The sequence below is a fragment of the Hyperolius riggenbachi genome, chromosome 5, assembly GCF_040937935.1.
Source record: "Hyperolius riggenbachi isolate aHypRig1 chromosome 5, aHypRig1.pri, whole genome shotgun sequence".
NCBI classification, from domain to species: Eukaryota; Metazoa; Chordata; class Amphibia; order Anura; family Hyperoliidae; genus Hyperolius; species Hyperolius riggenbachi.
The window spans coordinates 205727274-205742103 of record NC_090650.1 but is presented as its reverse complement, the minus strand read 5'-3'; the positions used below and the strand labels follow the sequence as shown (position 1 = coordinate 205742103).

Sequence of the window (14830 nt, the reverse complement as noted above, 5' to 3'; positions counted from 1 at the left end):
GTGTCTCTTTAAGCTTCTTAAAATATTGTAGCATATTGACTAACCTATGTAACATTTCTAGGAAGACACAAGATAGGTTTACCCAACTACCATGAGAGGTCAACAAGGGTTTCCACTGGAAGGTAAGATTACCCATAACTGATTTGTGTTTCCTACCTGTTGGAGCTAAATATTGAGGTTGAACCTGATAGGACTATTGCTCTAGCAGAGCAATAGTCCTATCAGGTTCAACCTCACTATAAGGAGCCTTAACCTATGAAAAAATTTAATAAGTTGAGCAAATTGATCACATGCAGTCCCATAAATTATCTGAAGGAATAATGAAAAAGCAGTTTGACGGAGGGCTAAAAAAATACATATAATGTTGCAGTAATAAATTCAGCCAACAATGCATTTTGAGACATGACAGAATCATTCTTGATTTTTCAGAATGACACACACACACACACACACACACACGCACGCACGCACGCACGCACGCACGCACGCACGCACGCACACACACACGCACGCACGCACGCACGCACGCGCACGCACGCACGCACGCACGCACGCACACACACACACACACACACACACACACACACACACTCTTTGCAGATGATTTTTTGGATGGATTTAGGCAGCCATTTATTAGACGATCAGGGGTGCAAAAAGGTGTTCAGGTTTAGGGTTAAGTTATGGCTGTGTCTAGTAGACATTTTAAAATGGACACTCAGCCCCCTAAATACCATGCCACATACCAAAAGTGCCAAAAAACGGACCGTGCTCTGAAGAAGTGTGCAGAAAATACAACATTTCACTGCTTAGCTTCATGCTCACTGGTTGTTTGAACGGGTCCTGAGCCTGAACAGTAGCATAGAAGCTAAAAAGGACTTAAAGTAGAGCTATGGACTTCTAAATAATTCTACATACACATTCCTGTCAGTTCCTCTTTAAGAACATTAAGTCATAGGTAGTATGGAGGCGCCCAATGTGTGTTTTATTTTAGTGTTTTAAAATATAAATAAAAATAAAACAGGGAGGTAATTGCTTTCCTCTCTAGAAGATATAGACACCAGTTCAACTGAAAAAAAAAAGGTTTTATTCAAAAAGCAATCTGACAACGCGTTTCACGGGTCATGGCCCGCTTCCTCAGGTCAATACAAAATGCCTTGATAGCATAGGGGATAGAGTGTAGGCACCTCAAATCTTAGAAAGAATAAAGATTAGAGGCGCAGAAACTGCAACCCACCTTTGTGAGTATATGTCTACATACTTTTGTCCTCCCTATACCTGACGATACTGCACAATTGGGCTTCCAGTCTCTCCCTACTTCTCGCCTAGGTATTCTTGGTCCCTACAAGAATCACCGAAGAGAAAACTCCCCTATAACATTAAATCTTTGTCAGCATTAGTTGCATTGCTATAGTGATATTGTTTATAAAATCAGTTATATGAACAATGAACGAGACCTCCATGTTAGATAGAAGCAGTTCATGTATTTCGCTTAAAGAGAACCTGTACTGAGTAAAAATATTTAAAATAAACACATGAGGTAACTTCAAATGAACATTACATAGTTACCTTGCCATCAGTTCCTTTCAGAAGCTCACCATTTTCTTCTGACAATAATCCCTTCCAGTTCTGACAATATTTTGTCAGATCTGAAATATATCAGTTGCTATCAGTAAAATATCAGTTGCTGTCAGTTATAGCTGAGAGGAAAACTGATGTACCAGGTAATGTCCATGTTTCCCTATGGCTCAAGTGGGCAATGTTACAGTTTAACTGTGTGCTGACCAGAAAGTTGTTATGGGTAATGGCCATTTTCAAAATGGAGGATGGAAAATTCCCTTGATCACAGTGAACAAACAGGACGCGGGAAAGGAGAAAGACACTGAGGAGTAGACTATATGGAAGGTAAGTATGACTTGTGTATGCTTATTTTGACTTTTAATTTTCAGTTCAGGTTTTCTTTAACCACTTGCCGACCGCACGCTTATACCGTGCGTCGGCAAAGTGGCAGCTGCAGGACCAGCGACGCAGTACTGCGTCGCCAGCTGCAGGCTGATTAATCAGGAAGCAGCCGCTCGCGCGAGCGGCTGCTTCCTGTCAATTCACGGCGGGGGGCTCCGTGAATAGCCTGCGGGCCGCCGATGGCGGCTCGCAGGCTAAATGTAAACACAAGCGGAAATAATCCGCTTTGTTTACATTGTACGGCGCTGCTGCGCAGCAGCGCCATAAGGCAGATCGGCGATCCCCGGCCAATCAGCGGCCGGGGATCGCCGCCATGTGACAGAGGACGTCCTGTCACTGGCTGCACAGGACGGATAGCGTCCTGTGCAGCCCGGATCACCGGGGGGGAGAGGTAGGAGAGGGAGGGGGGTGAATGTCGCCGCGGAGGGGGGCTTTGAGGTGCCCCCCCCCCACAACTAGCCTGCACGCAGGAGCGATCAGACCCCCCCTGCACATCATCCCCATAGGGGGGAAAAAAGGGGGGCGATCTGATCGCTCTGCGTGTACCCTGATCTGTGCTGGGGGCTGCAGAGCCCACCCAGCACAGATCACAACAAACAGCGCTGGTCCTTAAGGGGGGGTAAAGGGTGGGTCCTCAAGTGGTTAAAGGACACCTTAACTGAGAGGGATAAAGAGGTGGCCATATCTGTTTCCTTATAAACCCTACCAGTTGCCTGGCATTCCTGCTAACGTTATCTGCCAGTAGTATCTGGATCACACACCTGAAACAAGCATGCAGCTAATCCAGTCTTCATTCAAATATCTGATCTGCATGCTTGCTCAGGGTCTATGGCTAAAAGTACTAGAGGCAAACTATCAGGACTGCCAGGCAATTGGTATTGTTGAAAAGGAAATAAATATGGCAGTATCTATATTCCTTGTGCTTCAAGTGTCCTTTGGCATGAGCAACACATTTTTCTTCCTTCGGAATGATGACTATACAAATGAGGCTTCCAAATTTCTGTACAGCATACACAGCTTTAAAAATGGCATATATTGAAAAGCACACAACTCACTTTATCGCCTGTTACTCCAATTTCCCCAGGTGGTCCTCTTGGGCCAGGAAAGCCTGGAGCACCCTGGAATAAAAAGACTCATTAAGTTTTCTTATGTCACAAATAAATTGTTCTGCCACCCAAGAGCAGGGAAAAAATTGCTGCGCGTGAGATGTGGGATATCAGTCTCAGGACGCTCATTACAGAGAATATATAACATCTTTTCAGGTTACAATGATTTTATAAACTTAGGAGTGTTCGAATACAGCTATGAATATACAAATATATTCTATCTGCTAATTTCTTATTTTTCTGGTATCTGTTGCATTCTTTTTTTTTTTTTTTTTTTTTTTCAAACTCAGCGTACAACTTTGTACTATGCCCAACTAGATTGGCTGCGCTTCATCGGAGCCCTCTTATGTTGGATTTATTTTGCATCATCGTTTGACAATTTATTTAATCTTAAGTACGTATACATATATATATATATATATATACACATATATATGTGATATCTAAACATAAAAGTTCACACCAAACAGCAGTCACAATATCCGTAAATTACAAAACAAAGAAAAAAACAAAGAGATGGAAAGAGGGGACCTGTGGCCTATTTGGTTCCTGTCTCCGTATTCTTACTTCACACTTTTTGTACTCCGAGTTCCATTCAGTCTCCTCAACATACTCACACCCTTTCTTTAGTTACATTCGTCTCCATCCTTTCTATACATTCTCTCTTTCTCTTTCTTCACCTGTTTCAACATATATCCGGTCTAACAGTTCTGGCCGTGTCAAGACCACGTTCCTTTCTGTGCCTCAGGTCATCCACCGCTCTCAGTGCTCCACACCTCCCCGATTTTCTTCATTTGCTGTTCTCTAATTTTCATTCTTCCTCTCTCTCCTCATATCTCCCCCTAGCCTCTTCCCACATCTTTCTGGCCATCTGAAAATCTTCCTGTGCCCCGCCTTCCCGCTCTCCTTCCTCCCCTGATTCTGTCAATAGCAAGTAAGATGATAAATTCAACCATTCTGTTTTGGAGGGTTTATTTATAGACTTCCAGTTCTTTATTATAATAGTTTTGGCTGCCAATGAGAGAATATAAATTAGCAATTCCACTATCTTGTTTTCCCCTTTTAGGCTCAGTCCGAAAATTGCTACCATCTCATTTATATCACCATCTGGGATAACATATTTTCTTATGTCTGAATTTCTGACCAAAATGGTCGTATTACTGGACACTCCCATATCATATGTAGCAAGTTCCCCATTTCCGCCTCACATCTCCAACAATTATTGTTTTCTTTTAACTTTTTTTGAAAAAGTTTCTCCGGCGTCAAATACCATCGAGTAACTATTTTAAATTGTAATAATTGAATGCTAGAATTTTTGGGTATCCAAATATATGAAGTAATCTTCTCCCATTCTGAATCCTCTAATTTTTTTCCCCACTCCTTTTCCCACTTTTCACGGAACCCACATGTATTTTGTTCCTCCTCAATTGTTCCCAGATGGTCATATAGCCATGATAGCATATTCTGTGGGACTGTTTTCTCTAAAAAGAAATGTTCTAATTTATTCATTTTATCTCTTATCTCTCCACCTTTTAATTTTATGTATCTGTTGCATTCTGTATGCAGTAGAGTCTTATTTTCCCCCCACATTCCATCTTTATTTTCTGACACTATATTTTGGCATTCAGCTGGTCCCTGAAAGCTGCCCTTGTTGTGAAGGACATTGATTAACAACAGTGTGTGTGAAGACTGCACAAACCTGAAGTTTTGTTCCAGAAAACAAGTTATTTTGCTGCCTTTTCTACAACAACCACTTTTAGAATGCTAGATCATAGTAAAGCAGGCATATGCCCAAACAAAAAATAGGCCGCAAGCTCACCCAAATAACGTAATGAGGTAGCATGTGTCAATAACAACATAACTGTGTAGATTGTCCCCCTAAGAAACATAATTAGGAAGAGTGTTCCACAAATGATGTAATTATGTAGAGTGTATGAGTACCCCCACAAAACATAATTAATTAGGCAGGGTCTACCCCAAACAAATAATTAGGCAGCATGTTCTTCCATGCAGAATAATTAGGTAGTGTGTACTCCTAAAGAACATTATATGCAGCATGTCCCCTGAAAAAATACAATTAGGCAGATTAACCTCCTTAAAGTATAATAATTAGCTTGTGCGGCCACTTAGGGCATGCTCCACGGGTGACCGGGATCATTAGGAAGCCATGCCCAAACACTCCTTACTGTTTTGCCCTACATCAAAGGCAAAAGCCCTATCCAGTATGCTATCCAGCTGACCAGCACGACAAATTAAAGCGGGAACTAGAAGCAGGAAGAGTCTATGGGACTGTCCATTATCTCCCAAAGATGGCAAGTGTTGCATAGGCCAACCACTGTATGCAGAACCCCTGTACAGATCAGCAGACCAGGTCTCTGAATATTTGGATGACAAATGCAACAATGATAGGTGGATTGCTAGACTGTGATACCTACTTTTTTTGAATACACAACCAATATAAGGGCAATTATGCGCAAGTAGGGTTTCACTTGCTTTGGATAGCATTTCAATATGGTTTGGACTTAGCCTCCTAGCCACCCATTGAGATAACAAAATCATCAGGAAAGGACTTCAAATGTAGAAAAAAGGGAGCAAAGAGCAACTGCAAATCAAACAGATTTCAAACACAGGTACACACTGCTTCATAGGATCTTGTTGCAAATTCAGATTCTGCATTAAAAGGGAATGCATGAAATGTTTCCATTTATTTATTCACAAACCACTTTACATACATTAGGTATACATGTGCTATATTATGTGTACAAAGATATTCAACAGCATTACTTTGAACTTGATCAGTTGTAAGCCTTGTTGCACAGTTTATATAAATTGATAGGCATTACTGAGAAACGTACCCCTGCTCCTTTGTTTCCTCTTTCTCCATGCAATCCTCTTTGGCCTTCTTGTCCAGTTTCCCCCTTTAATTTAGCAAAAGAAAATGTTTCATATTTAATAGGAGGATAAGGCAATTGTTGCTGTGTCACATTTTCACAAGCTACATATCTGTTCTGATATACAAGTGAACCAGAGACGAAGCACCCTCATGTATTTTACCATATATATCAGTGGGAACATTAGAGAAAACACCTACCCTGGTTTCTGTTTCATTCTTCACTGCTCACCCTGCTTGTTACCAGCCCTGATAAAATCCCCAACTGAGCATTCAGTCTGGCTTTGCTCAGGAATCATTATAGCTGAGTCTGTCTTCTCTGATGTCTTTTCAAGCCCAAGCCTTCCCCATTCTGGCTCTGCTATAAATAATGACTCAGCTATAATGATTCCTGAGCAAAGCCAGACTGAATGCTCAGTCAGGGATTTTATCAGGGCTGATAACAAGCAGTCTGAGCAGTGAAGAATGAAACAGAAAGCAGGGTAGGTGTTTTCTCTAATGTCCCCACTGGTATATATGGTAAAATACATGAGGGTGCTTCGTCTCTGGTTCACTTTAATAAATAAAACAAGATAAAAACATTTTTTTTTTACTTTCATACAAATGTAAAATACAAAATATACAAAAATTGTATGCAATTCTGAATGAAAGAGATAAGTGATAAAGGCTGAATTCATATTTACAAAACAGCACCTAAATTGTAACCTTAAATTTTTGTATTTATTAGATGATGACAGATGGAGAATGAAAGAAAAGCATTTACAATGAATGGCAGAACAAAATTACATAATATGTATACTGTTCCCTTAAAGAGAATCTGTACTCTAAAAGTCTTACAATAAAAAGCATACCATTCTATTCATTATGTTCTCCTGGGCCCCTCTGTGCTGTTTCTGCCTCTCCCTGCTGCAATCCTGGCTTGTAATTGCCGTTTTTATCCAGTGTTTACAAACAAAAGATAGAGCAAGTGATACGCTGAGAGTGAGCTCAGTGTGTGAGTCATACAGAGTGTGCAGGGGGCCTGGGGAGGGTGTGTATAGCTTCTATCCAATCACAAACAGCACAGCACATTCCAGTCCAGCCTGACTGCCTCAGCCCGACAGAGCCGACAGAGGAGAGAAGATTAGATCATATAACAGAGATAACACAGCCACTGTGCAAATAGGAAAGGCTGCAGTTAGACAGAGCACATTAGAACAGGTATAGGAACGTATAGGCTAGCAGAAATAAGGATGAACATTTTGTTACAGAGTCTCTTTAATTGATAGCGAAAAAAGAAAGAAAGAAAAAGAGAGAAAGATATTTAATGAGAATCTAATAATTCTAAGAATCTAAATTTAGTTCAAATAGTATTGTGCTTGGGATTGGATCAGTAAGGCACAATTTTGTCAATTTGATTGGGCCTTGGCATGCAATTAGCATGCAAGCACAACGCACTAATGTTGCTCACATCTGAATGTATATTACAAATCTGATGTATTAAAATTCCAAAACTGAGAACTTGAGTTTTATTAGTCACTTGCCAGTTTGGGGGTTTCAGGTGGACTTGTATCTGACTGGATACACTAGATCAGGATTTCTCAAACCTGTTCTCCCCAATGGTGCATGTTTTGCAGGTAACCTCACTTATACGCAGGTGGAGTAATTAGTGTTTCAACTATATGGAATCCATCTAGCTGTGACACTAATTACCGCACCTGTGCATAGGCGAGGTTTCCTGCAAAACATGCAGCATTGGGGAGTCATGAGGCGATGTTTGAGAAACATTGCTTATATATATCCAGTGGCGTAGCTAAGGAGCTGTGGGTCCCGGTGCAAGTTCTAAAGTTCTACAATGGGGCCCCCCAAGCACTCTTTACATAACTATACGGCGCACCAAAACCTGCCAAGGACAACCACAGTGTCAGAGGTGCAAGAAGGGGATGGGAAACAGCTTGTTAATGATTACTACTATTAAAAGCATCTATAGAAGTGATCATTACCAGCACAGGACCAATAGAGAGCTAATACTGCAGTTGAGGGAAGGCCCCTCGGGGCCTCTCTGGCCCAAGGGCTCCAATGTGGTTGCAACCTCTGCACCCCTGTATACATCTTCAAGTACTGTAGATGTCGGCAGATGACTAGATGAGGCAGGACCAGATGCATCTGCCACAAATCTAGCTGTATCTTATCTAAGTATTGGTGGAAGTTTTCAGTAAATTACATTGGAAATTGACTTTTTTGTTTACAGTAAAACCACATTTATTATCTTGATACTTTTTATACTATTTATTTTTATAAGGAATACAAACTAAGAAGAGGTTAAGACACATACGTCTCAATTCACTAAGTTTTATCAAACACTTTATCAAACGTTTGATAATTTACCTCATGGGTAAAATCTAATTTTGAATTCACTAAGGTGTTATAGATTTATTGAACGTTTTATCGATAAAACATTCAATAAATCTATAACACCTTAGTGAATTCAAAATTAGATTTTACTCATGAGGTATATTATCAAATGTTTGATAAAGCCTAGTGAATTGAGACCATTTTCTCTTAACGTTTTTCCTAGGTGTTATTTGTCAAAATGCATTTTAAGCCACCAGAAAGCAAGAAAATACTCAAAATGATTTTGATAGTACTTTTCATCTATTTTTGTTTGCACTTTTTGAGTTGCAAAGTGCTGAAAAGCTTTTTTAAAGAGAAGATGATAAATTATCTTTTAGGAGAAAACATAGTAGAAAAACTTGATTGAATAAGGGGCAGTATGTTTTTTCTTTTTTCTCTTATTTGGCGCAGCACTGCTCACGACCAGCAGGTAGGGACGTGTATGAGTCAGGCTAGCAGAAACTTGCATGAAAAATATTTACACTACTTTTTCTCCGTCTATGCCAATCTAGTTACACTACAGAACTGTGCTCTGAGAGGAATACTGGTGAAAAGTAATGGAATATCAGGGATAAAGCAGATTTATTTCACAACCAAAAGAATATATTTTGTGATAAAAAGAGATGAACCTGCTGTCCCTTAGGTCCCAGCTGTCCACGAGATCCAGGTGGTCCGTTTTCTCCTCTGATTCCCTGTAATGAAGATAATAAAACCTCTTTGCCAAACTGATTGAAGCAGATAAACATGCATGTAAAATATGTAGTCCAACTAAATACTGACAGCAACATTGTGCCGGACGCAACTTCCAAGCAGCACAGCTAACTCTGTACTTATGGAAGTTTTTATTAAAAAAAAACATGGGTAGCAGGAAATACCTTTGTTACTATTTGTTGCAAGTGCAAACCCTTGCAGCAATTTTTTGATTTATATGTAAACATGTAAATCGCGGTGCTTATTTTGCATTAGTGTTTTGATGTTTTCCTAATCATTATCGTCAGGCTTGCATGATTTTTGGTGACATTGCACTCTGCTCCCAACAGTTCACGGCGCAATCATGGCGAATAGAAAATGTAGGTTGTGTGACCATACAATTTGCCTACTCTTTCACTGATGTGATTTCTTTTTTCCTCAAGCGCAAATGTAGTGCAGGTTTCATTTTTCCTGTGTTAGCGTTTATGCCAGTGGTCCTCAAACTAAGGCCTGTGGGCCGAATGCGGCCCCCTGGGGCTTTTTTACCCCCCCCCCACGCACAAAATGTATTACTTATAGATGCGGACCGCTGCATTTTTAAAAATTGGCAGCCCACATATAGAATAGCAGTGCTGATACCACCCTTTCACATGGAAGCCAGAAAGAAGTCATTCACTGGCTTCCAATAATTCACTGTTGTCCAATTGGACGGCAGGTTGTCACCTGGGTATACTTCTTTGTCTGGCCCGCAAAGACTTCTTCGGATTCTGCTGCAGGCTTTTGCAGGCCATTTGGTGACATTATGGCTCACATATGACATGCTTTGTTAGGGTCACAATATCTGCACTTGCTGTGTTGGAGACATAATAACTGCACTTGCTGAGTTGTAGGGCATACTATCTGCACATGTTCAATGGGAGACATTAGGGTTGCACATGTTAATAGATGTGGTCTACAATACCTAGGTACAATGTAATGTTTTTCTACATCATTTTATGTATACTCCGGCCCCCCAGCAGTTTGAAGTATATTGACCCGGCCCTTGACTGAAAAAGTTTGGGGACTCCTGGTGCAGCAGCAACAACTTGGAACTAAATGCTCTCAAACCCATGGAGATGATAATAGACTTTAGGAGATCCTCCCCCCCCCGAGCACCTCCCCTTAAGAATAAATGGATCCAAAAAAACCCAGGTAAAGTCATTCAAGTTTCTTGGGTCCACAATCTCACACAACCTAAAATGGGACAACAACACTGCCACTATTGTCAAGAAAGCGCAACAGAGGATGTACCATCTACGGCAGCTGAAAAAGTTTGGCCTACCTCAAAATTTAATGGTGCAGTTCTACACTGCAGTCATCGAATTCACCATAACATCATCTATGACTGTATGGTTCGGCTCCTGCTCAACATTAGAAAAGGTGAGGCTGCAGCGCATCATCCGAACAGCGGAAACGATAATTGGCTGTAGCTTACCTTCCCTGCAGGATCTTTACGCTAGCAGGTGCAGAAAGAGAGCAACCAAAATAGCCTCTGACCCCTCTCACCCAGCTCACTCCATCTTCCAGCTCTTGCCTTCAGGAGTAAGATTCCGGTCAATCACTACCAAAACCTCCAGACACAGGAACAGCTTTCTTCCTCAAGCGGTAGCCATACTAAATGCAGAACCACGTTAGAGCTGCTAGGACTTGAAAGTAATCAGCACAGAACTGTAAATGAACAATTCGCACATTGCTTACTGCCACTATACTTGCATAATGTCCTTGACTTGTAATATACACACTGTCTGTCCTTGTATTGTTTTTTGTTTGTGTTTGTTAAGCAACTGCCAAGACAAATTCCTTGTAGGTGCAAACTAACTTGGCAAAATAAAATTGATTCTGATTTTGATTATGTGAGTGGGAGAAAATGCATTGCTGTGATTTTCTTGAGATTTCTTTGTTTACATTTTTTTTTTAAACGGATCAGTGTCTTTGTGTCTGTCTGACGATGTCCCCTGTCAGTCCTCCACTACTGGCCTGCCTTCTGTCAGTCTTGCTTTAAAGCACACCTGAACTAAACTAAAAAAAAGGACTTTTACTTACCTGGTGCTTCTTCCAGCCCCCAATAGTGTGTCAGGTCCCTTGGCGTTCTCTGAGCCCACTTCATTGCGCCACAGGCAGCTCCAAAATTCCTGCAACTGGAGCTCTAGCATGTGTAGTCCCATCTGCGCGCACTTCACAGTCGCGCTCCCGTACTCGGGAGCATCTGTGCATGCGCAGTTCTCAAAAGAATGAATCGCGCATATGCAGAATGTTCCCGGTGACGTGGGCATGGTTGTGGAGTGAATGCAGATGGGACTGTGCATGCTGAAGCTTACGTTTCAGGAATTTTGGAGTTGAGTGGAAGAGCGTAGGGAACCCAGAGGATGCAGAGGGACCTGACAGAGTAGGGGGGCTGGAAAAAAACCCAGGTAAGTTAGAATCCCAAGTTTTTAACCCTATTCAGATGTGCTTTAAATTAATACTGAGTAGAAAATTCAAACAGAGTTGTACTTTCTAAAGCATTCCCAAGTTAAAAATAGTGTTCTTTTACTTACCTGGGGCTACTTCCAACCCCCATAGTCTTGTAGGACGCTTGCTGTGTGCAACTCGGCCATTCAATTGCATACTATTGCGCATGTGGTTGTGTGGGGGTGTGCCTCTTTGATCGCGCTCCCAGCCAAAGGAGTGTGATCAAGGAGGCACGCCGCCTGCTTAATATCTGATGTGCCTACTATTATGCACATGCTACCAATTACCCCAGTAGCCTAATTTTCGCTATCGTGCCCCTTTAAATAAAGATCATTTTTTTTTGTTTACAAATTCAGTATAAGTGAATCAACAGATGTTCAGAAGTGGATAAAATTTTGCAAGGAAACCTTTCAACCCTGGAGAGGCCGACACTTTTTAGATTTATAAAGGATGCATCATAATTACAGTTCACAGAAGACAAGGAGCAGAGAAGTGATAAGCTTTATCTGAGCAATGCCAGGAAGGTGTTGGCAGCACACAAGCAGCACCTGTTTCATGGCTGTCCTCTCTCTTTGTGCCCTTCTGCTTTCTGTTACAATTCTCTTCTAAGCACAGCTGCATGTGGAAACTATTTACTGCACTGTCCTGGGAAAATACTGTGTAGATTCCCAAAAGCAAAATTTATTATGGGAAAGTGTCTGAATACAACAGCTGCCAATAAAGGAGGATATAACGATTTTCCACGGGATTGAAACAGTTATTTAACATAATAGGAAAAAATTACTGTCAACAATAATCCCCTTGGAAAATCCTGTTTCTATCTCCCTCCCCTCTCCTTCCAGAATAAGACAAGATTTGTAACTGAAAAATTCCTTGTGAGTAGTAACATATATATTACTGAAGGAATGGACTGGACAGAGATAAATGAAATATGTCCATGTTACTTCTATACTAAAAATAAGGGGACATTAAAACTGTGGTGTGAAAGTATTTGTCTCCTTTCTCATCTCCCCATTATTGGATATTTTTCACAGTAAATGCCTTCTATTAGTCTAAGCATTATTACAGAAAGGGTAATTAAGCTACTGTGTGTACAGATGCTAGGTTGTCCTTGGCCAAGATGACTGTTTGGTATTCATAATATGTACAGATTGTCATATTTTACATGCACTCTAGTTGCAACATTATGAATGCATGTAATTAAGAATAGCAATAACTCCACTAGGGATAAAGAATCCATTTAAGTACCAAAAATCATCTCTGCTGAGGATCAGAACTCAAAACATATATTTTTTTTTATATAATATAACACACACACACACACACACACACACACACACACACACACACACACACACACACACACACACACACACACACACACACACACACACACACACACACACACACACACACACACACACACACACACACACACACACACACACGCTTACTTTTGAGGGGGACTTTTATTCTTTGTTATGCTAATCATTTTGTGAATTAGGTATCACATTTTATTATATGTACTCCTGAGAGGTAATACTGATCCTCAGCAGAGATGATTTGTGGTACTTAGATTTTTTTTTATCCCAAGTACAGTTGTTATAACTATTCTTAATTACATGCATTCATAATGTTGCAACTAAAGTGCATGTAAAATATGATTATCTGTACATGCTTTGTTGTATACACATATATATATATACAGTACATATTTATTGTTTTAGGCATTTTGTGTTGAACTGAGGAAGCGGGCCTTGACCCGTGAAACGTGTTGTCAGATTGCTTTTTAAGTAAAAACTTTTTTCCAGTTGGACTAGTGTCTATATCTTCTGGAGAGGTAAGCAATTACCTCTCTTTTTATTATATCATTTTTAATTTGTATTTTAAAATACTAAAATAAAATGCACATTGGGCGCCTCCATCCTACCAATTACCAGTCAGACCTTCTTTGGAGGTAATAGCGTTGCAGATTTTCTGGAAAGTCTATCATACTACAGGAGAGTGACCATCCAGTAACCAGCAGAACCAGGAGTACCAAGCAGGGACGGTTTATTCCCTGCAGGCCTATACGGTGGTTATAGGAACTGCAACCCACCTTTGTAACTATATATCTATATAAGTTTATCCTCCCTATATCTGACGATACTGCACAATTGGGCTCCCAGTCTATCCCTACTTCTCGCCTAGGTATTCTTGGCCCCTACAAGAATCACCAAAGAAAAAATAAGATAATCGTAGTCAATCGTAAGCTAGGGTCATACACAAGAGATCAGAAGGCAGCGGTACAATAGGTTGAGACAAAGGCTAGGTCGTTAAACAAGCTGAGGTCATACACGGAATATCAGATGGCTATGGTACAATAGGCTGAGGCAAAAGGCTTGGTCGTTAACAGGCGGGGGTCATACACAAGTGGTCAGGTGGCTAAGGTACAAAGGGTTGAGACAGAATCGAAGTCAAGGAGTAGCAAAAGTCATACCCAATAATCAAAATACTGGACTAGCTGGAGTATATATATATATATATATATATATATATCGGCAGTGTCTGCATATATACAGTGGGTTCCAAAAGTATTCGGCCCCCTTGAAGTTTTCCACATTTTGTCACTTTACTGCCACAACCATGCATCAATTTTATTGGAATTCCACGTGAAAGACCAATACAAAGTGGTGTACATGTGAGAAGTGGATCGAAAATCATACATCATTCCAAACATTTTTTTACAAATAAATAACTGCAAAGTGGGTTTGCGTAATTATTCGGCCCCCTGGGTCAATACTTTGTAGAACCACCTTTTGCTGCAATTACAGCTGCCAGTCTTTTAGGGTATGTCTCTACCAGCTTTGCACATCTAGAGACTGAAATCCTTGCCCATTCTTCTTTGCAAAACAGCTCCACCTCACTCAGATTAGATGGACAGCGTTTGTGAACAGCAGTTTTCAGATCTTGCCACAGATTCTCGATTGGATTTAGATCTGGACTTTGACTGGGCCATTCTAACACATAGATATGTTTTGTTTAAAACCATTCCATTGTTGCCCTGGCTTTATGTTTAGGGTCATTGTCCTGCTGGAAGGTGAACCTCCGCCCTAGTCTCAAGTCTTTTGCAGTCTCCAAGAGGTTTTCTTCCAAGTTTGCCCTGTATTTGGCTCCATCCATCTTCCCATCAACTCTGACCAGCTTCCCTGTCCCTGCTGAAGAGATGCACCCCCTGAGCATGATGCTGCCACCACCATATTTGACAGTGGGGATGGTGTGTTCAGAGTGATCTGCAGTGTTAGTTTTCCGCCACACATAACGTTTTGCATTTTGGCCAAAA

At 40.8% G+C, this 14830-nt stretch overlaps 1 protein-coding gene across 1 annotated transcript in view; it reads right to left on the bottom strand.

Annotated features, from left to right (window-relative positions):
• The window catches only part of LOC137518568 (collagen alpha-2(VI) chain-like), a 131689-nt gene that overhangs the window by 72195 nt on the left and 44664 nt on the right, over positions 1-14830 (bottom strand). The window contains exons 5-7 of the mRNA XM_068236616.1: positions 8958-9020; positions 5921-5983; positions 3015-3077 (exon numbers count right to left, since the gene is read on the bottom strand). Coding sequence (XP_068092717.1) covers positions 3015-3077; positions 5921-5983; positions 8958-9020 — 189 coding nt within the window. The remainder of the gene's footprint in view (positions 1-3014; positions 3078-5920; positions 5984-8957; positions 9021-14830) is intronic.